Source organism: Xenopus tropicalis, chromosome 5, assembly GCF_000004195.4.
Source record: "Xenopus tropicalis strain Nigerian chromosome 5, UCB_Xtro_10.0, whole genome shotgun sequence".
Classification (NCBI taxonomy): Eukaryota; Metazoa; Chordata; class Amphibia; order Anura; family Pipidae; genus Xenopus; species Xenopus tropicalis.
Genome location: NC_030681.2, coordinates 99122788 through 99148590, shown reverse-complemented (window position 1 = coordinate 99148590; position 25803 = coordinate 99122788). Strand labels below are relative to the sequence as shown.

The following is a 25803-nucleotide window of genomic DNA, read 5'->3' as shown; positions in this document are numbered from 1 at the left end:
TCGACCCGTTCGTGGGTTAGTAAATGTGCCCCCTAGTGTCATTGGCGTGCCGGAATTAAAGAGAGAAGGGGGCCCGCCCTGGCCCGGTCCGGCCCGGGGGTGAGTAAATGTGGCCCGTGAGCCAAAAAGTTTGCCCACCCCTGCTGTAGGGACATCTTTAATAAATGAAGTAGGGCTTCCTCAATGATAATGTTTATTACAGAATTTATTAAACAGTACACCCTAATCCACAGGCAATGTACACTGACATATTGTCATCAAATGTGGTCCATTGTTCCAGGGAGCCCAAACACCCTAAATTGGTTGGATTAGTTCTAGAAGCCCCTTTTGCCTTTCAGCTAGATACTAAGTACCATTTAACCAGTAACATATAAGAGGTGATTTAACCAAATATGTTAATGGAGCAACAGACAAGTTTTCATTCCTCTTAGTCAGTTCTCTACTAGATGGATGTTAAATTATGTTCCCCTCGTTTCTTTTGTAATTAAACAAGTGATTGGAAGAGAATAGGCTCTGAAACATTAGCTCTTGCAGACAGCAGGCCTCAAAAGAGGGCGTGCCTGATAAATTTGTTAATCCCCATTTTAATGAATTTCTATAGAGATTAATTTAATCAAACCTAAAGATTTTACTGTCCAGAATCTGATATTGATCATTATGGCCCAGCTAATTGTATTATTATGAAACAACTAATGATGCATGTGCCACCAAGTAGAGCGTTCATGTTCCATACCGTGAGGACAATTTGTTTTTTCTATGTACAGGTGCCACCAAATCAAGTTTTTAATATTAGAAGTCTTTTCTGTTTTTTTTTTTTGAGAAGTCAAAATTCTTCCCTATAAATTAGACAATTTTAGATGCAGCAATAAATGTACAGTTTACACTGCTTTATTTAGAAATATTTAGACATATTTCCCCTGTGCTCTGTCTCAGGTCAATTCTGATGTTACATAATTGTCTTTGACCAATTCTCATGTTGCATAATAATCCTGAAGGTTTGGAACAGGCCGAGCCACAGTTGCCTTTGCTAGTGTAAGTAGTAATATTCACAGTATTTTTAAGGGAATTCAAATAGTGCTTATAAAAATGTGTGCAGAACACTGAAAATAATACAATGTTCAGGCAACATGTAATGTTTCATTCTTTAGTAATGCCTTGTATGAATTTGTACATAAATTCTCGGAGGTTCAGTAAGCAGCCCTGTACATATAAGGGTGTATAGGCTCCGGCACAGCAAGCAGCCATGGTTGTGAAAACATTCATTTCAAGATTACACATATACTACAGTGTGAGATTAACATGAATCATCAATGGCATTATCCATTTGTAGAAACACAGTTACTATAATCTAAATAATGTTCATTAGTTGGTTATGACATGCTAGAATTTCAAGTAAGCTTTAAAATATATCTGTCAGCAATTTGTTTAAGTGATCAATTACTGCAGGAAAAGAGGCTAAATGTAAAATATGGAGAGTGGGTGTCTTAAAAGGTAATAAGATTTTGATAATCGTGGAAATGCTGAAAGATTTAGCATAATACGGTAAATAAAGTTGCAAACTTGTTCTAAATGAATTACAGTAATGATGTATCCTTGTGTATTTGCCAGGATCAGTCTGACTAAAATGACATATTAACCATGTAAATTAGTAATTGCTATACAGATGGTGCAATCTTTATTAGTAGAGCCATTACAGTGAGTTATGATTTTGATGTGGCACATCCATGGACAATACTCCTAATGGGTGCACACTGCTGCTGTTGCATAAATGCATAAATGCAATCAGCATAAAACCTAAGGCAGGGATGACCAACAAACTAAAATTGTTCTAAGTGTAAACAGTTATATAGTACAATTATTCACTGAAACAGGTCTATATTTATCCACATTTAGGAATATTTTTACTAAATATATGTATGAGTCTACTCTTCAAGGTTACCTCAGACCCAGAAATAATGAACCGGATGATTCTCCAACCTCAGGAACGAAGGCTATGAATCCATAAAGACCTTGCTAAAGTCAAAGCACAATATATATATATATATATATAAAGAATGGCTACTCTATAAGGTCTGGAAATGGGTATCCGAAATCCAGTGGCATTAAATGTACTGGTGTGGTGGAATTCACTTAAATGGCAGACAAGGTAATACCTTTTTCAAAGGAGTAGACAGTAACAACCAAAGTACCCAGTATTTTTTATTCACATCAGGGTTTTCTTGACAAAGCTAAACTTATTAAAGATCATTTACCCTGCGCTGGAACAGACTGGTTCAGGATCAATTGAACTAAGCTGTCCTTCACTCTTAACTACATGAACATGCTCTCCACACTGCCTTCCTACTTTCCGCTTCCTTGGCCCCAGCCACTCCCCTTTTCCCAGGTGGTGGCTCATTAAACCCATCAACTGCTCTGGCTCCCTGATTGGCCACAGCCTCTGTTACTCTCCTCATGTGATTGAGTTTTCCATCTGTTAATGGTGTAACTCTACTTTGGAGACAGCCTTCTTGTTCTCAGGACACTTACCACTATCCCCATCACACATGCTTGTTAACCATTACTTTGACAAGGCCTGCAGAGTCACTATTTTCAGTCGATCATGACGCAGGTGGCCACAGTGGTTAGGGAAGGGATGGACTGCGCCTGCTGACTCTGCACCTTCCTTCAGATTTTTATGCAGTAATTTTTATACAGTGTCTGGATCCCAGATAAAGCGCTGCCTGCATGAGCACTAGAAGTTTGTTTCTTTTATTAAATGACCAAACTCAGGTAAAGTATGTCATTATGAACTTTCTTGGATTCTTATTTTTTTTTTGTTTTTCTTGTACCTTTTAAGTAGAAAAGTGCAATTTATTCAAAAGGTATTTGTTTGCAAGTTCAAAAATAAATGAAGAATGTCCTCGGTTGTTTTATTCTCACTGAATTGGGAATCTGATATGTATTTTATTAGAAGCAGTATTCATGCTAAAATAGCTTGTGTTTGTATGTTGTAGTTTTTATACCAATATCCCTGTCTGTCTCTTTTTATCTATCTGGCATTCTTTTCCTCCAGAGCTTCTCTTACTCAAGCCTCTGGTCAGGGTTACCCCAGTGCCTCTTTGCTCTCCTGAACAGGACTTTTCCCTGCTGGTAGAATTTGCCCGGGAATTTGCTGCCTGTCTCTCTTTAGCTATCTGGCATTATTTTCCCTGCTGGTGGAATTTGCCCGAAGCCAACAAAACCCCTAACTGGTCCTAGTCTATCTCTATTGCTTTGCCCCTAACGGATGAAGTATCTTTAGGGAACTAATCCCACTTTCTCCTAGATGGAGTGACCACTGCCTATACTCCCTATTCCTGACTGCCTCATACATCAAATGTATGTTATTAAAGTTGCTAACCATGCCTGTCTCTCTGACTAGGTACAACTCACCCTCCTGCAGGTAATGTTGCTTCCTGCAATGCCTTTTGAGTCTGGACCCTGTGTCTGCTGTGCAGTAGTCTTTTATACCTTCTGCACTATGCTTTCTCCTGGTGGTTGTTGTCCTACATTACATTTCTATCCTCATTATATAGTTGACCTTACTGCCATTTAGTAGCTAGCTTCCCACATTATAAAAAATCAAAAATATTCCCTTCAGCTGTTAATTAAAACAAGTGCAGAAATATATGCTCATTAGTTATTTAGCACATCCTACCCAGTAACAAGGATCATTCGTAACTGTATTGAGGCAGTAACTGTCCCTTCCATTCCTACTTGTTTCCTGCTATTTGGAGAAAACATTTTTCATTGATTTTGGTGTGACCAATGATTCCTTTCTTCAAACCTTTAGTAAGGCAGTAAATGGCACCACTTCCCTGTGGCTGTGAGATGAAGAACCCCTTCCTCCTGTTTAGCATTTCCATGAGAAACCTGAAATGTTTACTTTAACAAAAACCACTAAAATAAAAGATAACAGGGTTTTTGGAGTTTTGTTTACTGCATGGGGTAGCTTATATTTTGTGAATTGTCAGTGTGCCTGCTGTAATTGGCTACAAAATGTAATGCATGCCACAAATACGTGCCCTCAATTGTGCAAACACGTTGACCAAAGTAACAAACCAGACTTTAGGCTCATTTCCTACTTGGAAGCAGACAAAAAAAAAGTACTAGTACTAATGCAATAGAAGTTAGAATTTAGATGTACATAGATAAAAATAGTTTTTCATGTGGCTTTTATCACATAAAACTGTGGGCACATTCTTTTGTGTTTAGTACTCCACAAGTAGTTTATATTTCTAAAAATAAAAATAAATGGAAAAAACAAGCAGAAAGAAGGGTCCAGATATTGTCAGCTGGGTGGTACGCCAGTAGTCAGTCTGTAGTTAGCATTTTGACCAATCGTTTGTTGTAGATTGAAATCTCATATTTTAAAAACAAGTTTTCAGTGCAAATAAACAGACTTATATATGAAGTGGTGCCAAAGCAGCGTTAATACAAACGCAGTCAGTATAACTAGTATCACATCAGTCCCTGTTTCGTTCCTGCTTGAGCCTGCCCAGTCTAGTTACTGACTGAAGGAATGAAGTCAGCATTTAGGACAGGCATAACACAAGCATTTTAGGGTGTTTTGCAGACTTGAGTTGGCTGGACTATTGAGAGCTGCAAGGCACATATATAAATGAGGCTATACGGGGAGTGAATTCAGAGCTGGTAGATGTGATTACTCTACTGCTCTATCAAAATGCTTTTAAAACTTCTATAACTGCCATAAATCCAAAAGTATCTAATCATGCTGTAGTGTACAGTATAATTTTGTATTGTCAGACTTATCAGGCTTAGCCTGATAATATAGTTTACAATCTGGGAATGGGAATGAATGGCCATGAGAAGGTTTATGAACTAACTTTTGTTTCTGCAGAAAAGAATCCCTTGTCAGTTTTGTGATGCTATATATGTAGAGTTGCCCTAGTCCATGTCTAAGGCCTCCTCCATAATTATGTGTTCTAGTCTCAGTGCACTGTGCCCTTTACAATCTTGGCACATATGGGCCAATGTATACTTCATTATTATATTTGTACCCGTACATTAACCAACTTCGATTGTAAGCTCTACAGGATGGGGCCTCTTTTCTCCAGTGCCCCTTAAAACTAACTTTTAGTATAGCGTAGAGAGTGAGATAATTTGCAATTAGCTTCTCGTTGAAAGAGTCAGAAGAAGAAGGGAATTAATTAAAAAAATATACAAAATAAAATAATGAAGACCAATTGAAGTGGCTAAGAAGAAGCAATTCTATAACATACTAAAAGTTAACTTATGGGTGAAGACACATGGAGCTACTAGTAGCAGTTAATTGTCGTGGCTATTAAAAAAGACAATGCTGATCATTTACAGATAATTGTCTCTACATGTGTTTTAGCAGAAGCAATTCTCAGTATTGTCTATGGCAGGGTATTTTCTGGTGTTTAGTAGCTGTAACAAGCTGCTACTATGTAGCTCCGTGTGTTTTCACCCTAAAGGTGAAATACCCCTTTAACACATCATACATAGCATTTGTAATTGTATGTTTAAATTTAATATTTCTTCCCCATCTACACTGTGATGCATTTAAAGCTTTGCAGATTGTGTGTCTTTAATAAGCAACCTCATTATGGAATCTGTTATCTGGAAACCTGTTAACCATAAATTTCCGAATTACGGGAAGGCCATCTCCCATAGACTCCATTATAAGCAAATAATTCTAATTTTTAAAAATGATGTCCTTTTTCTTTGTAATAATAAAACTATACCATGTACTTGATCCTAACTAAGATATAATTAATCCTTATTGGAAGCAAAACAATCCTATTGGGTTTATTTCATGTTTAAATAATCTTTTAGTAGACTTAAGGTATGGAGATCCAAATTATGGAAAGATCCCTTATCCAGAAAACCACAGGTCCCGAGCATTCTGGATAATAGGTCCCATACCTGTAACAGAAATAAGCATTGGCAAAAGGATTATGCAACCTTGGTACTGAGCTTCTCAGGGTGGGTCTAGGTACATACATTGACTGAAAGATGCATGTATTATTCTTATCCAGAAATGCATATGAAAATGCGTTATCATTTATGGATGTGTCAGTGAGGTTATTTATGTTATGCTTGTTAGTTACACAGAGCTCTTTAAGTATACGTCATATAGCTAGAATTTATAGAAAACCCACTTGCCCTTTCAATTTGTGGTCAAATTATAATTCATCTTTATACAATTGTATTTTATCTCCTAGTGGGACTATACAATAGGAGTCATTTAAAACTGCAAGGACATTTCCTTCAGTTATTTGTGAGAAATTCCATTAGTTAAAGGTATTTACATCAAAATGCACTCCTTGAACTTGCATAGAGTTGTACTTGGCGCTTCTGCCTTCCTTCTGCTTCCTGTTACAAATTTTGCACAGTTTTGCACAGTTTGCTACCATACTTCCAGTGTTCCTACAGTTGCCCTGTGTCGATCTCCATAGCACAATTGTGACAAAGAAATAGGATGCACACACCACTTAATGCCGAATAAATCCATTCAAAAATATACAAGTATTTTATACAATAGATACTAATAGATACAACTATTTACTATACACTGTATGTACATTCAGTATATGGGCAATAGTATTCACACACACTCAAGTTGTTTTTTATTTATGTAAAAATATTCCATTAATTGTCTGCTTGTATACGCATTCTCTGAGTCATTTCCTTGGAAGATTGCAAGCATTGTCATTTCTTTTAATAGACCAGAAGCAGCGTGAGTCACTATTCTCTGCAGAATAGAGCCAATGTTCTTAGTGTACTTGTATAAACTAAGAGGTTTATGTATCGTTTTTTTAAAAGAGGTTCCCTACAGAATGGCAGGTTTATAGGTCAGTTCTCTTGTTGCTTGCCAGCTGTGGGTACCAGCTCTTATTGTGAAGTTATTGGTTCTGGTGTTTATTTGAGCTTTGTCAGTGAGTGCCTTACATTATTGTACTCTGTATACTTCTGCCAGCTTACAAACCATTTGGTATGCACTGTTTATGGATATGTAGCATTCTGCATGTTTTTATTTCCTATTAGTGTACTGTTCCTTTTAAGATGTTATTGATGATTTCCATAGGATTATCTGGGTGACCAGATCATCCAATGGAATCCAGTCTTGAATCCATATTGGTGGCAAAACAATTCTATTGGGTTTATGGAATGTAGCACTATTTGCGAACTTAAGGTTGGGTGATTACCCCAGGTACCCAGCATTCCGGATACTAAATACTATACCTCTACTTTAATACTGTCTAGCATATGCATTGCATGCATATTGTACTATTCTTGGAAGTAAACATTATGGTTGTTCACCTTTAAATTAAAAAGGTGGAATTTCAGCAGCTTTATGGTTCAATTTAACCTAGCAACTGGGCGGTGGTTTGAAAGAGAGACAGAAATATGAACAGAGGTGGGCCTAATTAGAAATATAAGTAATAAAACATAACAATGACAATAAAGTGCAGCCTCACAGAATGCAAACAATTTGAAAGCTGGAAAGAGTCAAAAGAGGAAGGCTAATAATTAAAAAAAAAAATTAAAAATGACAACCAACTGAAAAGTTGCTAAGAATAGGCTATTCTATAACATAACAAGTGTTAACCAGAAGCGAAACACTTTTTATTTTTATGAACACTTGATCATTTTTTATTGATGTAGAGGTGCCTCAAAATAGTTAGCTGAGATGCTATGTAAATTATTAATTTCGTTGAGACTTCTTCAATGTATAAAAATTCAAAGTTTGCACCAAGACATGAAAACCATAGCAACCAATCAGATGTTTGCTGTTCTGTGATCAGTAAATGTTACCAGGTGATTGGTTATTATAGGTTACCAGACCTGGTGCAAAATTTGTGACTTTTAATACATTAAAGATCACATATGTATTTAGTCCTGCTAAGCATAGGTTTAGCCCTAACTTGTGAGGGCTTAGATTTAGGATAAGTAAGTCAAACAAAACCTGCAAAAGAGTAATTTAATCTAACAAAAGAGTTAAATGGTCAGCCCACTTTGGTCTGTAAAGGTCAACACAGCTTTGTGTAAAACGTCAATAATGGTGAAGGTTTGTTAAATAAAATGAGGCAGTATTACAAGAAGTAAATGCTCAAGAGGGTCTAATGAAGCTGAGATACAAATGTCAAAGTTGTAGTGATCTTGAAAAATATCTATGGAAGGTAAGAGGATGCTCTGATGAACATAATGACCCAGTAAGTATGTAGACTTTAATCAAGACAGTGCCAAATACATTACTTGTTAGAAGTTATATTCAATGCACACTTTAATTGGAGAAGTTAAATGATGTTAAAAGAACAGTAACACCAAAAAATGAAAGTAATTAAAATATAATGTACTGTACTGGAAAAGGTTGTGTGTTCACTTGAGAAACACTACTATAGTTTATATGTTTAAGCTGCTGTGTAGATATGGGGGCAGCCATCCAAGCCAGAAAAAATGAGAAAATGCAGTTACATAGCAGATAACAAATAAATTCTGTAAAACACCATTGTATTCTACAAAGCATATCTGATATGTAACCTGTGCCTTTTCCCATTTTTCCATCTTATGACAGCAATATATATCTAGCTTATAAGTATCCAATAGTTGCCCCCAGTTAACTTCCTACAGCCACGTGTACATGCAGTTCCTGTTCTTATACAGCTAGGGAGCCACCTGCTCATATGGAGTAACATTTTTATTTTATTCAGTAGCACATATCAAAAGATGTCCCTCTAGATTAATTTAAACCATTTTTTCTGGGGTACTATGCATTTAAAGAAGGGGGAATATAATACTAGGAGATGAGGCTGACACAATATGTCTACTTTAAGGATTCCAACCTGTAAGATAGGCCAAAGTAGGCCCCACTGACACTTGAGATGTGAGGTAGCTGTTCAATAGAGCCTCTGAGCCAACTACATATACATTATATGCTCCTTTTCAAAGAATATGATTCCACTTTACCATAATAGTAACTCATATTTATATATGGTACTATTATGATAAATATTATAATTACAGTTTGGTAACTTTACAGAGTAATTTGTAGCTGGCTATATGGCATAATTTGAAATGGATAACAACATAAACAGTATCTTTTTTTTTTACCTGTTGTTGACCTAGTAGATGAGGTGACATTGGAAGTAGTGATAGCAGGGATACAGTCATCATCCTGGGAATAACCAGCCTGTATAGCTCTTAAGTAACTGTGGCTCCTTGTTCGAAAGCATCCTGGGAGGTCCAAAGCATCTACTGCATGTGAATCCATTTCACTGAAAACTGACTCATTTACCGACTCGTATTGCCCATTTATTTCTGTCTCAGCCATCTGAAAAGAGAGGAAACTCTGCATTGGTATTATATACCTGGGCAAAATGATTCAGGATTACTACCACAACAGCAAGAACAGCTCAAAGGAACAGAGTGAAAAAATGTTGTAGAATGAAGTACAAGAGGATGATGGGAAAAGGTGATGATTGCAGCATCATGAGACTCTTGTTTCAAACATTTGTAGATTTGCTGTTAAAACAATGGTAGATGACTGTTAGTAAAAGAGCAATGAGAAATGGCAAAAAAGGACTTTGGTTTGGTAAGTCATCAGTTATAAATGCAATTTTTGCTATTTCCCTGAATCCAAATGGTCAATATAATGCAAGAATATTTATTTGAATTATTTTCCCCTAATTTTGATAACATTTAAGGTTTTAAAATGTCATTTGATAATCTTTCAGGGTCAATATACACCCTTTTTCAACAAGAGGTAAATGAATAGGGCTTGTGCTGAACATACTTTTGCCTTTTGTTTTGATTAAAAAATATTTATAGTTTTCGTTTTTCCTGGCACTACACAAGAATTGGAAGCCAATTTTACTTTAGTACTACCTGTCACTTAGAAAACTAATTACCGGCCCATTGAGAAGCCCTTGATAATGAGCTGGTCAAAGGCCGCTGCATAGATTAAAGTGAGGCTTGTTCGTTAAAGTTACATTGGGAGCTCTGAACCAATTCTCCTGCTTATAAAAGAAGGGGACAGTATGTTTACTGAAAATTAGGCCAAATCCAAGAGCCTGGCAGAACAAAATCCGAAACCTATATTAAGCAAATAATTTGCTGAATGTGAGAAGCATGCGTGTCAGTCTGTGTGTGCCTTCAATTTTTGGCAGCGCAGAGGGTTTGGTATATGGCCTAATCTGTTAAGGAGGATTTGGGGATTCAGCCATATACAAAATTTGTGGCTTTGGTGCATCCCTAGTGAAAATAACCCAACTTATGAACTAGTGCTTTATAATGAAAAAAATAGGAAAATGTGGATTCTTTTAATTTAAAAACAATAGGCAGGCTGTAATTTCAACACAAGTCCTGCTCATTTTGTATACTTTCCCTTTAAATCTGCCTCATGTATGCTGCAGCAAGCACATACAGTTTAGTTTGCTACTCAGATACTCTATGGTGCCATTATAATAATATGAATAAACAATTCCTTCTTAAAAAGTCATTTTTTCAGTCATTATCTCCTTCTGTAATCCCTCTTTCTGCTTTCTGCATGACACCAAAGGTGAAAATTTTTTTAAGTTGTCAGTCTTAGGGCTACAAAAATTGCAGACTCACAGCATGTGTTATTTATTAATATTAATTGAGTTAGGTTGTGTCTCATGGGGGCAGAGTTATCAAAATGTGAGTTTAGAGCTTAATACATAAAAACTCACCCATGTTCTATTCATTCCTATGGGATTTTTAGAAGTGTGTTTATTAATGGGCGAAAGTTAGAGTTCACCATTTGATAAATATGCTTTTAAAATTTCCCTTGGGAATAAATAGAAAGTGGGTGAATTCTTATGTTTTGATCTCTAAACACACATTTTAATAAATCTGCCCCTGAAATTGATTAAATAAGCTGTGTGCTAAGGTTTTTTTTGACTACTGGCTATTACTAAAGAGATGTGACTGATCTTTATTTGGGAATGTTAACTGGGCTGACAATGCAGAGACGAGGCTTTATAACTAAGTGCACATACGCTTCAGTACAGAAAACCAATAGCAGTATCCTGACAGGGCCCTCAAGCAATATGAATGCTAGTTTAAAATCATTTTCTATATGAAAGTGTAATGTGCAACCAAGAGCATCACATTTAACAAATAATGAAAACACATGTATCTCATATGACTTTTAGATTCTATGGAAGAAGAAGGGAATTTAGACAAAGATTAACAGATCATATATATATTTTCAATGTTGATATCAAAGTTGAATGCATTTTTCCCTAAACAAGGCATTCCACTTCTTCATTCCATTAACAAGATGGCAGTTGTTATGTCATATCACTCCCAGAGAAGGAGAATTCTTATGTTGTGCATGTTCTTATGTTCTAGAACAAAACAAATTAAATATAGTGTAGGAAGTTCAGCTTTTGCACTTCATCTAGGAAGTATTTGGCTTGATTAATTGCACAGTCCAATCATTAATATCATTAGATGTTGCAACCTGAAGTTGACTATTCAAGTTTGTTTATACATATCAAAATAATTTTTGAAATACATTTGTGTGAGAAAATACTAGGCATTCATATGCCATAGTAACTATGCACTCAATGTAAATGACAGGAAAATGTAAAATGACATGAGAGTTTTCCTCACTACTGGATAGCCCATACACAGAATTCTGCCGGTGCAAATAACTTGCTCTGTAATTATTTTAGGTTTAAAAATTATTTCCACCTGGAGTCTATAAATTCCAGCTGTTTCGAATTTCCTTCATAAGCTGAATAATAAGAATTCCAAAATAATTGCTTATCACTCGTAAGGATAAAAATCAGCAAGAGGTGTTACTTGCACAACTTTAGAACTCCGGATCTGCAGTGTGTTTCTGTATGATGTGTATAATCATTGCAGTGCGGAACCTGCAATGAACCACACTGGTATCATACAGCTGTCACAAAGTGGAGTTTAGCAGTAAAAGTAAGGAAGTATGATGTTGTGTATCTGAAAACAGGTAAAGACTTCTCCTAGCCTGGGAATATACAGGGTACTGCCACCTTGATCTCAGGATATTCCTTTGAGGTAAAGCATTCTTGCAGACTTTCAATGAGGAAATCCTGCAAAAAAAAAAAGAAAAGAACAATCTCTTGTTAGATTTCACTGAGATCGCAATGGAATTACCATGTACAAACCCAATATGGAAATTCCAGGGTATCAGCAGATTAGCGTCACCTCTTCTGGAAATTTCACAAAAGGCAGAAACAATTTCACTTCATAGGAACATGGGTGTATGATTCACCCCAAATAATGAGGACATAGAAACAATGGGAATGATTCTGTTTTGTAAATACATGTACAGTTTAACATATTGTGCTTTTATGTACAGTCTAATAGATGATTAAATATACTGACTACTGACTATTTTTAATGGAAAAAATGGTTAATAAAGTAAACAATATGGCAGTCACATCAGTATGTCACTGTCCCTAAGTATTGATATGTATACAGGTATGGAACCTATTATCCAGAATGCTCAGTTCCTGGGTGTTTCCGAATAAAGGGTCTTTCTGCAATCCATACTTTATTGGATTGCAAAACAAAAATGATAAAAAAAAATGAATTATACATGAAATAAACCCAATAGGATTTTTTGTCACTAATAAGAATTAATTATATCTTAGTTGGGATCAAGTACAAGGTACTTTTTATTATTACAGAGAAAAAGGAAATATTTTGAATTATTTGATTAAAATGGAATCTGTTGGAGATAGCTTTCTTGTAATTTAGAGCTTCCTGGATAATGGTATTCCATATCTGTATTAGTATTCCTATTTCATAATCATTATGGATATTTGCAAATTCTTTTTTCTATTGCTTTAACAACCTAAAGTATTCAATATTGTAATAGCATACAGTTTTGAAACAATTTTTACAATGTTGTGTTATTTTATGTCATGTTAGTGGATTAGATTTTCTATAGTAAAATTCAGGTTACCTGTTTACTTTGAGCAAGCTAGGCTTTCTTATGCCTTTCATTCCCATGGTTTAATTGCCCCCCAGGTATCTCTAAGCAGCAGTATCAGCGTTGTAAATGCTAATGGGGCTATGGCTCAGATATTACAGTATATATATATATATATATATATATATATCCTTGCCATAAAGGAAAAGGCGACTTATTTTTTTTGCTCAATAGAGAACAGAAATACTTACAAGTATAAAAGGAAAAGGATTCTTCCATGCCAAATGACAGAAATGTTTTTCTCAGGTAAAATATATTCTGACTGACTAGACTAATGCTTTAACTTTAGTTTAGGGATCTTCAGATCCATAGGGATATTGCACTTGGACAATATAACTGTGACTGCCCTCCAGTCGTGAATAGTAGTGTATCCCATTGCTTTATAGCCAGCAACTGGGGATAAGTGATAACAACTGGAGTATACATTAGGACAACCTTAGTGCATTAGGAGTACCTCAGACCAGGTGTTAAAGAGGACCTATCACCATAAAAAAATAATTCCTTTCCCATTATACTAGTTAAAAGGGAGGGGGAATGTGAGGAGTGCAGTGACATCTAGGAAGTGCTGAATGAATACTGAAAGTAACTGGCTGCCTCACCTCTATGCCTGAGGCATTAAGGCAGGGCTTGCAATATATACATTTGAATACATTTATAACAGGTATGGGTATTTTAATAAAAAGCAATTTAGGCTTCATGTTTAATTTAAAAAGGAAATTATTTTATGTCTGGGTGAAGGGTCCCCTTTAAGACCAGAAACCTGGATAAGCTAATTGTTCACTGTGCTTAAAAAACAAAGATGGCTAAGTAAAGGTTTGAATTTACTATAGTTCCAGGATATTCCACCTGTTGTTACTGGCCTCTACAGAACCACAATTACCAATATCTCTCAACAGCCAAGAGCTGTAAGGCATTGGTGAAAAATGGTTAGAAGAAGTAGATAACAGATTGCTTTAGATTTTAAATATATATATATTGAATGGAATTCATTTCATGGTATTCATTTAGAGAGAAAAAAATCTAATAGAATTTTGTATATGCTCCAGAAAATCTAAATTCAATTTTCCAGTCTTGTGACTAAACCCTTTGAACTATAGCATGAGACTCAGAAGTATCAATTATGGTTATTATACTTTTAAAAAGAAGATCATGCAGTCTTCCCGATGGTACCACACAAAAGGAGTAAACCAACCAATGGAAGGAAAATATATATTCCCTGAGCTAAGAACTGGATACATTTGAATGGTGGCATTGCTGAGTAGCTTCTGTTTTAAACTTTACTGAATCGTTTTCATGACTTTGGAGGGAATCTCTGCAGAGAAATGGATAAAAGGAAATTGATGTATAGCTCGTTTGAACCAACGATTACTGTATATAAAGGCGCTGCTCCTGTAGCCTCAGAGACTAGAGAAACTGTGAGAGGGTAATCAATCATAACAGTCTTATAAAACTTCAGTACAATGTGCTTAAGAGTTACAGTGGAAGAAAGCCAACGGAGTGGAAAACATACTGAAATTAAGAAAGCAAAATCAGTAGAACAACTGTCATGTGTTAAATTATGTGTGCAAGAATATCTAAAGATGGCTTAGGGGACAATGGCATCTAAACTAAAGGTGACTTGAGATCTGATGGCAGGGAAAATTCAGTATTTGTACTGAAAACAATAGGTAGTATTCAATAAAATAATGCAAAATGTATTTCCATTTGTCAAAAATGTGATTTTCCTGTTTCATTTGTGTCTGTATTTTCTTTCTCTAAAATATATTTTCACGCCTAAAGCTTGGGCTTTAAGGTATTTTTACAACAGATACATAATAATAATATGGAATACAGAGTGTTTGACAACCCCTGTTATCCAACATAGGCTTTGAAGATGACTTTGCCAACCATTTACCATTCTAAATGTTATTTAATGAAAATCACTCTGGCTCTCTCTTGTGTGTTTGCCAGAGGTCTGTCTGTTACCACTCCTTTCTGGGCTTTTTTTATGCAGGTCATGGCACTCCAAGGTTTCTTCTAATTTCCTCATATTTACAATAGGAGGTACATAATTTATTAAAATACACAAGTTTTTGTAAGTCATCTGACACTAAGGGGCAGATTTACTAAGACTATTTTCGCCGAATTTTTCGTCACCCATGTGACTTTTTCGTACACTTGCGCGAAAAAATCTGAAAGGTTTTCCCACTGTTTACAATTGTTGGGTATGAAAATTTTGTGACTTTCAGATCGCCAATACGATATTATCGTGACTAATATGATTTTTTTCGTAGGCATTTTAATGATATTTGCGATCTTCAGAAATTTTCGTATCCAATCCGAATTTATCCCAATCGGGATTCGAAGTTGTGATTTCATGAATCTGCCCCTAAGTAACTGATGACATCACTACACACTGTCTGTTTATAAAAATATTATTTACAGGATACACATGGCTCTGTTTGTGTATTTTATTGGAAATAAGCACCCCCTGTTCTAAGGTATAAGGATATTATAAGTCGCAGAGTTCCATGACCATATAAAGACACAAGGATGAAAGCTTGATGAAAGGAGTGCTTTAATGCAGGTTATGGAACATGTATTTTTACACAAGTTTAATGCATCATGTGACAAATAACATCACTGTGCAACAATATATACACACAACATATTTATTTCATCAGAACAAATAACATTTTAGATGAGAAAACCAATTTTCCTTATCTGCTCCCCTTCCACTTACTCCTCCCTCCAAAAATCAACTTCTGATTGAGCTCCAGACTATGTTCATAATGGAAGGCCATTTAAAAAACTAAACCATAAAAATGGCTAGAAACGCCTTTTTATATTTTATATACTGAACGTGTACCACAAAGGTTCAGCATCTCTATAACCGTAATGATCCAGGCCTTTAAAAGTTGTCACAGGGGCTCCCCAGCTTGGATTTTTTTAGAAGTGTCAGTGACTAGCACATGCTCAGTGTGCTCTGAGCAGCTGTTGAGTATCTAAGATTAGGGGTCATCGCAAAGTATCAATAGCCCGGGATATACTCCTAGGCCAGCCACCTTAATTCAACCCCCCACCTCCCTCGCTTTTGATTCATGCAGCTTACTTACCATCAAGTACAAGCTATTGTTTTATTAGAAAAAGGAAATGATTTTTTTTTTTTTAAATTAGAATTATTTGCTTAAAATGGAGTCTATGGGAGATGGTCTCCCCGAAATTCAGAACTTTCTGGATAACGGGTTTCCGGATAAGAGATCCCATACCTGTATTAATGAAACTGTAAGGAAATGTTTCTAGGAACAAAGCTGTACAACTGTACAAAACTGTAATCAGCATATTGTATGTACAGAATACAAGAATATATTGCAAAAGGATTTTTGAAATAACTGTAAAATGAAATTAATTAGGTATAGGTATTGAACATTTTACAGCCAATACATTGTCATGAATATAGTTATACAGTTTTAGATTTAAAAATCATTTTCTGTATAGTAGTAACACCTAAACCTATTTTTACTAATTTGGCTAACCCCACAAAGTCCTGAACGGAATTAAAACTAATGAAATGCCAGTCTTTTTGGGGACTTACCAAACTAATCAGGTGTTATAGTTATAGATGCTACTGCTTCACTCTTACCTCCAGTTGTAAAGAATTGGACTGACTACGCAACGCTGACAAAATAATCTAAAGAAAATGGAAAGTCTGCCCAGCGACCACCCAAAGTGGGGGGTGGTGGGCCATGGCTGGCGGCCAGTGAGCTGGGAGCTTTCCTGGTTACTAGGCAACCCCCTGAACCTATCACCATCCCTCCTCTAGTACCTCATGTCAGAAGAAAGTGATTCCTGTCAGGGAAAAAGCTCTACAACTTAGAAAAGTCTCATACCCACCCACCCCTTTTTTCATGTGTTGATTCTGTTATTATTGTGATATGTTCTGTTTTATGTATCTCATGCCCAGGTTCTCTATTGTCACAGCTTTTATTTGGCGGATGGCAACATCTGACAGCGTAGTTTGGAGATACTTTTGGTGAGTTAAGCGGCTGGTCAGCAGCTTACGGCTGGGGCCAGCTGCAGGAGACTCCTGGTACAGCGGGGTTTAATTCGTGCCTGCCGGGCCCGCCGGCAGTTGGCATATTTTGTTAATGTTGTTTTTCATATATATTTTAGTAAAAGCTGTGGCCGCTAATTTATCCACACAAATGTTGTTGTGTCGTTATTACATACAGTATGTTTGAGTGGCCACAGTGGTGCTCCCAGCTCATCTTGCCTTTTGGCAGCCAAGTGCTTTACAGACATAAAAACTTCATAGCAAAAAGACAACAAATGCCTTGTTCTGCTCGCATAGATTATTTCTTGGTAATAATACTTGCATCTACTGTACTTAAAATAAAAATGGCATTAGGTGAATATCTGTACAACATAACATGGTGTAAATTTTAAGCAAAAGTAAGTGTTCTAACCTGACTGACACAGCTGGCCTGACTGAGTGTGCTGACAGCTCTCATATAACTCTGGTTTCGAGAACGAAATTTAGGAGAATTGTAATTCCCTGATGGGTCCAGGATATGGCCAGGAGGCATTTCACTTGCAGCTTGTAGGTAGCTCTGGCTACAAAAGAAATAAAAAGAGAGAAGCAACACGGTTGATGGATGCAGAGCAACAAATATAGATCACCCCTGATTTTTTACATTATCTATAAACCTTAGCAAGCAGTCATTTACACTACAAAAACCATTGCACATCAGATTTGCAAAGCAAGCATGCTAGCCATTATGTCCTGAGACTTGCAGGTAAATTGTATGTAATGTGCTTTGTGTAAGGCAAGGTGATTGCAGCATGAAGAACAAAAACCGGGCAGCTACATTTTAAATGCAAAAAATGCTTTTAATTCCAGTGCAAAAGAACAGCTCATTTTGTACTTTATACTGAGCTCATGCAAAATCCATTTACTAGTTTGCCTTTCAAGGATCATCAGTCATATTCATTCACAGGTTAATATAATGGTGCTCACAGTAGTTCTATATAGGGGTCATTTTTGTTGCACTTTGCACACTGCTCTTCTTGTATTAACGCAGGTCTCTGCACTCTGTTTTGAAGCACAGAGACACACTGCTTGCCCCCAGGAAGACAGGGAGATACATAGGGGGTCCCCTCATCTGCCCCCTGCCTTATGCATAATTTAAACACACAGGTTCACAGGGTGCAACAGGGCCCAATCTATGCCCCCCAATGCTGCTCTCAGCACCAAGCGCCAGATATTTAATCCTTAATAACTATGAGGGCTCATAGGAACTATGTTACTATGTTACAGGAACCAAAATTTGTATTTGTAATACAGCAGTTATCAGCCAGTATCAAGGTCGAGCAAAAATGCGAGCAAATTTTGCATCTTTTATTTAAGAAGAAACTTAAACTGAACAGTCGCAAAGTGTGAAAAAAAGGCAGCTCTATTTTTGATAAACAGAGACTAGGGAGTGATAGGCTGCTGTCTGAGAAAGCATAGCAATGGATTCACGAAAAGCCGCTGTAATTCCTATATTTAAAAAGGAATTGTGGTCTCAACCTGGCAATTATAGACCTGTGAAGATAAGATCTACTATTGGAAGTTATTTAAATGTTTCTTAAAGGATTACTAAAATATCCTTAAGAAAATCCTAAAATATCCCAAAGAATTGCTTTGTAAGTAGTATTCAATAGTGATGAGCTAATCTGTCCCATTTCACTTTGCCGAAAGTTTTGTGAAACAGCGAAAAATTTGCAATTTTTTGGTTGCGTGCCAAATTTTTTTGTGGCGAATTGTGTCGCCTCTTTCGGCTTCCATTAGCGTCCCTCCACTATGTATGCTATAGAAATTCTGACCCTCGGCACCACAGAAGTTGGACAGCACTGCAATAGATGAATCTTAGATGGAGAAGGATCTGTAAGTACTGGTGCATAGTAAGCATAATTGTAGCAACCCATGGCAATCAGCAACAGAAAAGGCAATCAAGAACAACTATATTTTTGCCCACAGGCAATATCCACCTATAAAATGCAGCTACATTTTGCCCACAGGCATGTCACAAAGAAGTGAAATGTTACATGCAGTATTTATACACAGGAGTACCGAAAACGCTTTTGTGAAGTCAGAGGTTTAGTGCATATAGCCTATGGAAGGTGTAATTTTAAACCAGATTATGAAGTCAATGATACAAGTAGTGAGTCTGATTAACATTGGCTTAGGAAAGTTCACTGTGACCATGGAGTTTAATTTTTTTTTTTTTGAAGAACAGAGAGCAGTTTAGAAACACTAAATTTGATTTGATTTTGTTTGGACTTGCACAACCTAATGTATAAACCCACCTGACTTCTACCACTGGATAACAAATGTTCAGCCCTGCACTATTCTTATAGTTCTTTAAAGCGACTGTCTTGAGCCACAGTTAATATTTGGTGTGGTACATGTGGTGAGATACAGTGTGAGCTAGCCTCGAGATCTGTTCCTAGTCTTTTTGATGTGCTTTGAGAATAAAGAACTATAGCTGAATAAAAGACTATTAAAAGATTCTCGTAAACCTGTGGAGCACTGAATCTGATCTTCAGTCTTCAAGAGAACAGCAATATTTCTGCCCAAAAATCCTTTTTATCTTATTCCAGAACAGCATAATCACAGTTTAGATTGCAGCATAAATAAGAGTAAAACAAAGTGAGCCATGTCAAGAGCAACAGTCTGTACAAGCTGAAAACATACATTATTCAGAAATCTATGTAAGACTTAGCTTCTTAATCCGATATATAAAACAAAAAGACACCCATAAAAATGTTTTAGATAAATTTTGCATGTGACTTATATTTATTGATAGGTATGAAGCCATACTCCATAGGATTTTACAGAGAAGCTTTTATAATTCATACTAGTCAGTAAAACTACAATCCATACCACAATCCTTACTTAACTTCCCTACCACAGACTTTTGGGTAAAATGTCCAAGATCTTAGTAAGATCTTAGTATTGTAACGAGTTGGACAATGTGCAGGTTCAGCCAGAAGGTGGCGCCAAGCCCCTTGCCATAGGCTATATAAGGTGGTTCTTTAGGCAGGCACTTTCTCTTTTGGCCCAAAAACACATTGATACCAACATGGCCAGACCAACTGGAAGACTGACTCTTTAAGGGCTAGCAAGTGGATAGTAGTGGGGTGTAAGTAAAAGGTAGGTAGGCTAGGGTTTATTTTACTTAAACCCAGTAAGATTTTTTGCTATCAGTAAGGAATAATTAAATCTTATTTGGGATCAAGTACAATATACTGTTATATTATTAAAGAAGAAAAAAAATGGTTTTTTAAATGTTATGGTAATTATTTTATTAAAATGAATTCTATGGGAGTCGGCCTTTCCATAATTTGGAGCTCTCTGGATAATGGGTTTCCATACCTGTATTATGACATGAGATGATCCTTGTCGTTTTTAGATTGCTGTTTACTGGAATTGCATAAGAAAAACATGGGAGGGAGAGAATGTGAATGAGGGGAAGTTGAAATGCAGCCTATATTGTGTAACTTCTACTTGTGTAAATGACTGTCAATCCTGCAGAATGTGACATTTTTTCGGTATGTGTATAGTTGTGAAATATGATATGAGAGATATAACTGATTGGGAGAGGTTTAGGGCTGGGACCCACTGGGTGTTCCGCCTGTCCAGTATGGTCCTGGTACCGCAATATAACTAACTTACTTTTGTAATAATATCTTACCAAATAAAATACTCCCAAGTAAGAAACCCTGCATTCCAACTGTATTTGACCACTTTTACAGCATATAATTAAATATTTTATTGTGAAAACACATAGCAGCTGTAAGGTCACAAAGACCCACTACTTGGACACACTGGTTTCTTTCACAGTCCCAAAATACTTTGTAGGATAATTGCCATTGTACAGGTGCCAGATTATAGAGATCTAATATTACAAGCTCCACTGGGACGAGACCTCTTGGGAATGACTAAACATTCTCTGAAAGTACCAAGTAAATTGTCCAGTTCTATAAACTAAAGGAAATCAGTAATAAATAGAACCTTTAAATCACGTGCTTTGCCACCTGTTATCCAAAAAGCTCAAACTTATTGGAAGGCCATAGCCCGTTGAATTATAAGCAAATAATTCTCATTTTTAAAAACATTTTTCTTTTCCTCTGTAATACTAAAACAGTACATTGTATTTGGGAATTAAGCTGCATAAATCCATATTGGTGGCAAAACAATCCTATTGGGTTTATTTCATATTTCTATGTTTTCTTGCTGTAACCAGCTGTAGGGATCCATAGGGTTAACTAGTCCCTATGGCTTTAAACCCTGCAGCTTCCTTGTTTTGTCCTGTAACTGGGCGAAGACCCATGTATTAGTTTTGAGTTGCATATGTGGGTTCATTGGTTAATAGGGAGACCACTCCCTGGGCACTCAGATATAGGGGCCCATTTACTTACTCACGAAGGGGCCGAATGCGTCCGATTGCGTTTTTTTCGTAATGATCGGTATTTTGCGATTTTTTCGGAAAATTATCGCGACTTTTTCGTTACCAATACGATTTTTGCGGAAAAACGCGAGTTTTTCGTAGCCATTCCGAAAGTTGCGATTTTTTCGTAGCGTTAAAACTTGCGCAAAAAGTTGCGATTTTTTCGTAGTGTTAAAACTTGCGCAAAACGTCGCGTCTTTTAAGTTTTAACGCTCCGAAAATAGTGCAACTTTTCGCGCAAGTTTTAACGCTACGAAAAAATCGCAACTTTCGGAATGGCTACGAAAAACTCGCGTTTTTTCGCGCAAATCGTATTGGTAACGAAAAAGTCGCCTGGAGCCTGGAGGCAAGAACTAGGCCCCAGTAAGCCATGTGCCCCAGAGTGTTGTCATCCACTCTGGTGAAGTCGGGGACAGCGACCCCGTGTCAGGACTGGCCTCTGGCGAGAGACTATATGTAAATAACCCCCAGAACTCCCTTTAAGGGCCAGACAGCCAAGTATGATAACCAAGGAAGTTTAATAAAGACCAAACAGAACAAAAGTAAAAGTAATGTACAAGCCTGAGATGAAGAAAACAGAGTCCGGCAATAGGCAAATCCGTAAGCAGGCAGAGGTCAGTCCAGGCAGAGTTCAAGCACATCCGTTTATCAGGCAGAGGTCAGTCCAGGCAGAGTTCAAGCAAATCAGGAGTCAGGCAGAAGCCAAACCAGGGAAACCAAACAGGGACCAGGCAGGGCACAGGCAGGGAACACGGAATCAGAAGTGGCAAGACCAGGCTCAGCAGGAACGCTGATCGAGCAACTGGGTGTTGCCCGGAGAGGGTTTATATAGGCGGGTAATTAGAAAAGCAGCCACACATGTGATTAACAATATATGTTGCGACATAAGGAAAACTGGTGGAAATGCAGAAGGCACATAAAGGCAACTGATCCCATGGAGCTCAAGGAGCCTCCTGTGGCTCACTAAGCAAGTCCAATGTTCGAATCCCCATAGTTCCTGACACCCCGTGAATAAGGACCAGTTAGATAGCAGGTTTTGTGGAGCACTTTCTAGGAAAGTGAGATAGTGAGGGAAGAGAGCACGAGCAGTTTGGCTCAGAGGAAAGTAGCTTTGGGAGTACCCTTCCAGACAGGCATTGTTGCCTTAGCGTAGGGCCACGGTTTAGACATAGGAGGCTGGTAGTGTGTGAACCCTGATCCAGAGTTGCCGTGGGGCCTGAGGGCTAGAGGTGTTCAACCTGAGGAGTGTGGTATCCACGCTGACTGTTCCAGAGAGTGAGCAACTGAACCGGTGGCACTGATCCTGCCCAGGCTCAAGAGGAGTTGGGAGGAGCGGGTGTACACCCTCTCTGTGCTGTCCTCAGAGAAATGCTATGCTAACTGATGTGTGTGAGTATATTGCATAACCTTGCAAATTGATTGTCTCTGACAATAAACCAGTGCTACTGTTCAACTGCAAGAACCATCTGGCACCCATTTGTTATTCTGCACTGCACACAGCTACAGTGGGTTGTAGTTGCACTACACCATAGCTCTGTTTGGTTACTTCCACATAGCGAAGGCCCATCCTGAAGGATTGAGTCGCGTGTACCCCATGCTCTAGACCTATCTAGTCGTGCTGTTGACTTGGTTACAGCCAAGAAAGGGTTACACAACCTTCAATATATCTGCACTCACCTTAGTCAGCTTAGTTGGGCTGAAGTGCAAACCAGTATTATCTGGAGAAAACCAAATCCCCACATAACAGGCTGGCAGTAATAATGGATTTGGAAGAAAAGCCATGCCAACAGGATACTGCTTTACTGGGGACTTTAGTTTCATATATTCCCTAATGTGTTCCTTCATCCTTTTCCATGATGCAGCCAAAATATTCTTATGCTGTCAAGGACTCACAGTTGCTACTACAAGAAAAGGCATTTTGATTTTCTTAGTGCTAAAAGTCACAAAAAAAAAAGTTGAGACTTTTTTGAGATTTACTATGCAACAATGCTGAATCTGAAAATGCCCCATCTAAAACTCAAAGTCAATGGCAGATGTCCCTTCCCTACCCTGAAAGATCCTTCTTTGCTTCAAATTGTTAAAGGTTTTCAGATTTTTGACGCTGATTTTTGTGCGATAATTTGAAAAAAGTCGAGGTTAACTTGTGACAAGTCAAAAAAGTTGCAGTTGTCACAACTTTTCTGCAATTTTTTTCCGTTCAGACTAAAAGAGTTTTAGTAAATCTGCCTCTAAATATATGAAAACTGCAAATAAAAATAAGGAAAATCATGAAATGCCTTTATAGTGATGACATGGTGGAACCTTCCTTTAGCTGCTTACCTTGATATTTCCACATAATGAGCATATTAAGCACCAAAAAAAAAATTCTACAAAGGCAACAAAATAAACAAATTAACTAGAAAAAAAATCAACAGTTTTCTATGGTATCTTCCATGTTGAGAAGTGACTACTTTTTGCCATAGTTTCACAGCTGTCACTTTGAATCAATAAAAATAACGTGGGCAGATCCTGTTAAATATGGAACTTCTGTAAATGAAAGGTCACATCTTTCAGTGATTACAGCAACACATGTACTCTTAATTAAAATTATTTTATGTTTTCTTTCATACAGATTAACATTTGTCAGCCATGTAAAATGTGTTAGTGGAGTTGCAGATTGTTGATAAGTGATTGTCAGTGGTACTAAATATAAATAAATAAGTGTTACAAATGTCATTGCTCCACTTGAAGCAATTTATATAAATGCCTACTTTATCCATGACTGCAGTGATAATGAACCATAATCAGTTTCTTATTCAGTAATAATTGATTGAGGAAAGGGAAGTACCAGCTCTTAGGCAGCTGCAAGATAAAGAACGAGAAATTGCTCTCTCTCCATAGTAGTTAAAAACCCATTTTTCATCAAATTCTAGAGCACAACGAAAAGACTTGTCAGAAGAGCAGAAATGCTTCATTAGACAATGCAGTTTCAGGGCATTTATCAACAAGCTAGAAATTCCAGAGATTCAAAAGTTTATTGTATTTTTGAGTTTTCAGTCAGTTCTAAATCAGAAATATGCATCAACAGCACTCTGGCTATTGCAGACCTTCCCCATCTCACATCTCCCTGCCTCATTTAATGGCTGTTGAGAGTTCCTGTTCTCTGCCATCTAGAATTCCAGTAATTCCTTCCTGCACTAAAGTGATCACAAAAACAGAATTTTAGCATTCTAAAATCATCAAAAGGCATGATTTGATTGTCTCTGAACTGATAGGTATAAAATGTTAGAATTAATATATTTAAACACTGCCTATACATTTCTTTCTAAAATTAAATACATTTTCTGTAAGTACCATCAATCTGCTTTAAATATATGTTTTTTTTTGTGTTCTAAAACCTTCATATTTCAATATATTTTCCAGCAATATGATCATTATATATATATATATTTTTTTTTTTGTCAATATAGTCTCTAATTAAAACTTGCCACAAGCTAATTCAGTACCACTAATACATTCACATAATAAAACCTCTCCCCCAGCTTCACAGTATTGGGCTCTTGTAAGGTACAACATTTTGTATTCTTGACTGATAAGCTAAGCTAACCTTGAATACAAAATGTCAATGTGTTATCCAGTATGGTTACTGAGCAGCATTTGCATTGAAATTGCAGTTTTATATCCAAAACACAGACGTGCTTTCTGTCTAAGCTTCAAGTACTAAAAATGGGAAGTGACAAACCCATCCTCACCTCTAGCCAATCATTTAGACGTGACTTTCCTATCATGCAGTGTTGTGGAATTCATAAAAAGTAATTTGGTTTATGTTTATTGTTTAAAATAACTCAAACCTAAAAAAAAATATAGCTGGAAATATTGTATTTTATATATTAAAGTAAAATATATATTAGTAAATATATCAGCCCAGAGGAACAGGAGCCCTATAACAGCATTGAAAAATGGCTTTAAAGATGTTCCAACTAGCCTCCCATCTTGGATCTGGTTGGAAATCATAAAATAGTAGCAGAAAGTGAAGTTACGTCTGTCTTAGAAACTAATTCTATAGGGCTGCAAATGAATTCTGATGCATAATGCATTGGAGCCTGTGCTACCATGTATCATGAATCTGAATTAATTACTAATCAGTCTCCCGTCATTAATTTTATTTTTATACATGCTGTGAATAGGCTTTATACTCAGGTAACTGACAGCAGCCATAAGTATGTGCTGTGAATGAGTAGAAGATGGGAGACTCTGGGGGTATATTTGAAGGTATGGGTCTTTATTGCTAAAAGGTGGCTTTGGATTTACAGAAGCCATAATTCAAGGTTTAGCTTTTATAGCCTA

The 25803-nt window shown here is 36.8% G+C and overlaps 1 protein-coding gene across 3 annotated transcripts in view; it reads right to left on the bottom strand.

The window, feature by feature from the left end:
* The window catches only part of dlgap2 (discs, large homolog-associated protein 2), a 252368-nt gene that overhangs the window by 32338 nt on the left and 194227 nt on the right, over positions 1–25803 (bottom strand). For 2 of the 3 annotated variants that reach the window (XM_031902504.1, XM_031902506.1), the window contains 3 exons: positions 17452–17599; positions 12042–12101; positions 9118–9337 (listed from right to left, as the gene is read on the bottom strand). In XM_031902504.1, coding sequence (XP_031758364.1) covers positions 9118–9337; positions 12042–12101; positions 17452–17599 — 428 coding nt within the window. The remainder of the gene's footprint in view (positions 1–9117; positions 9338–12041; positions 12102–17451; positions 17600–25803) is intronic. The other variant, XM_031902505.1, reaches the window with a different exon arrangement.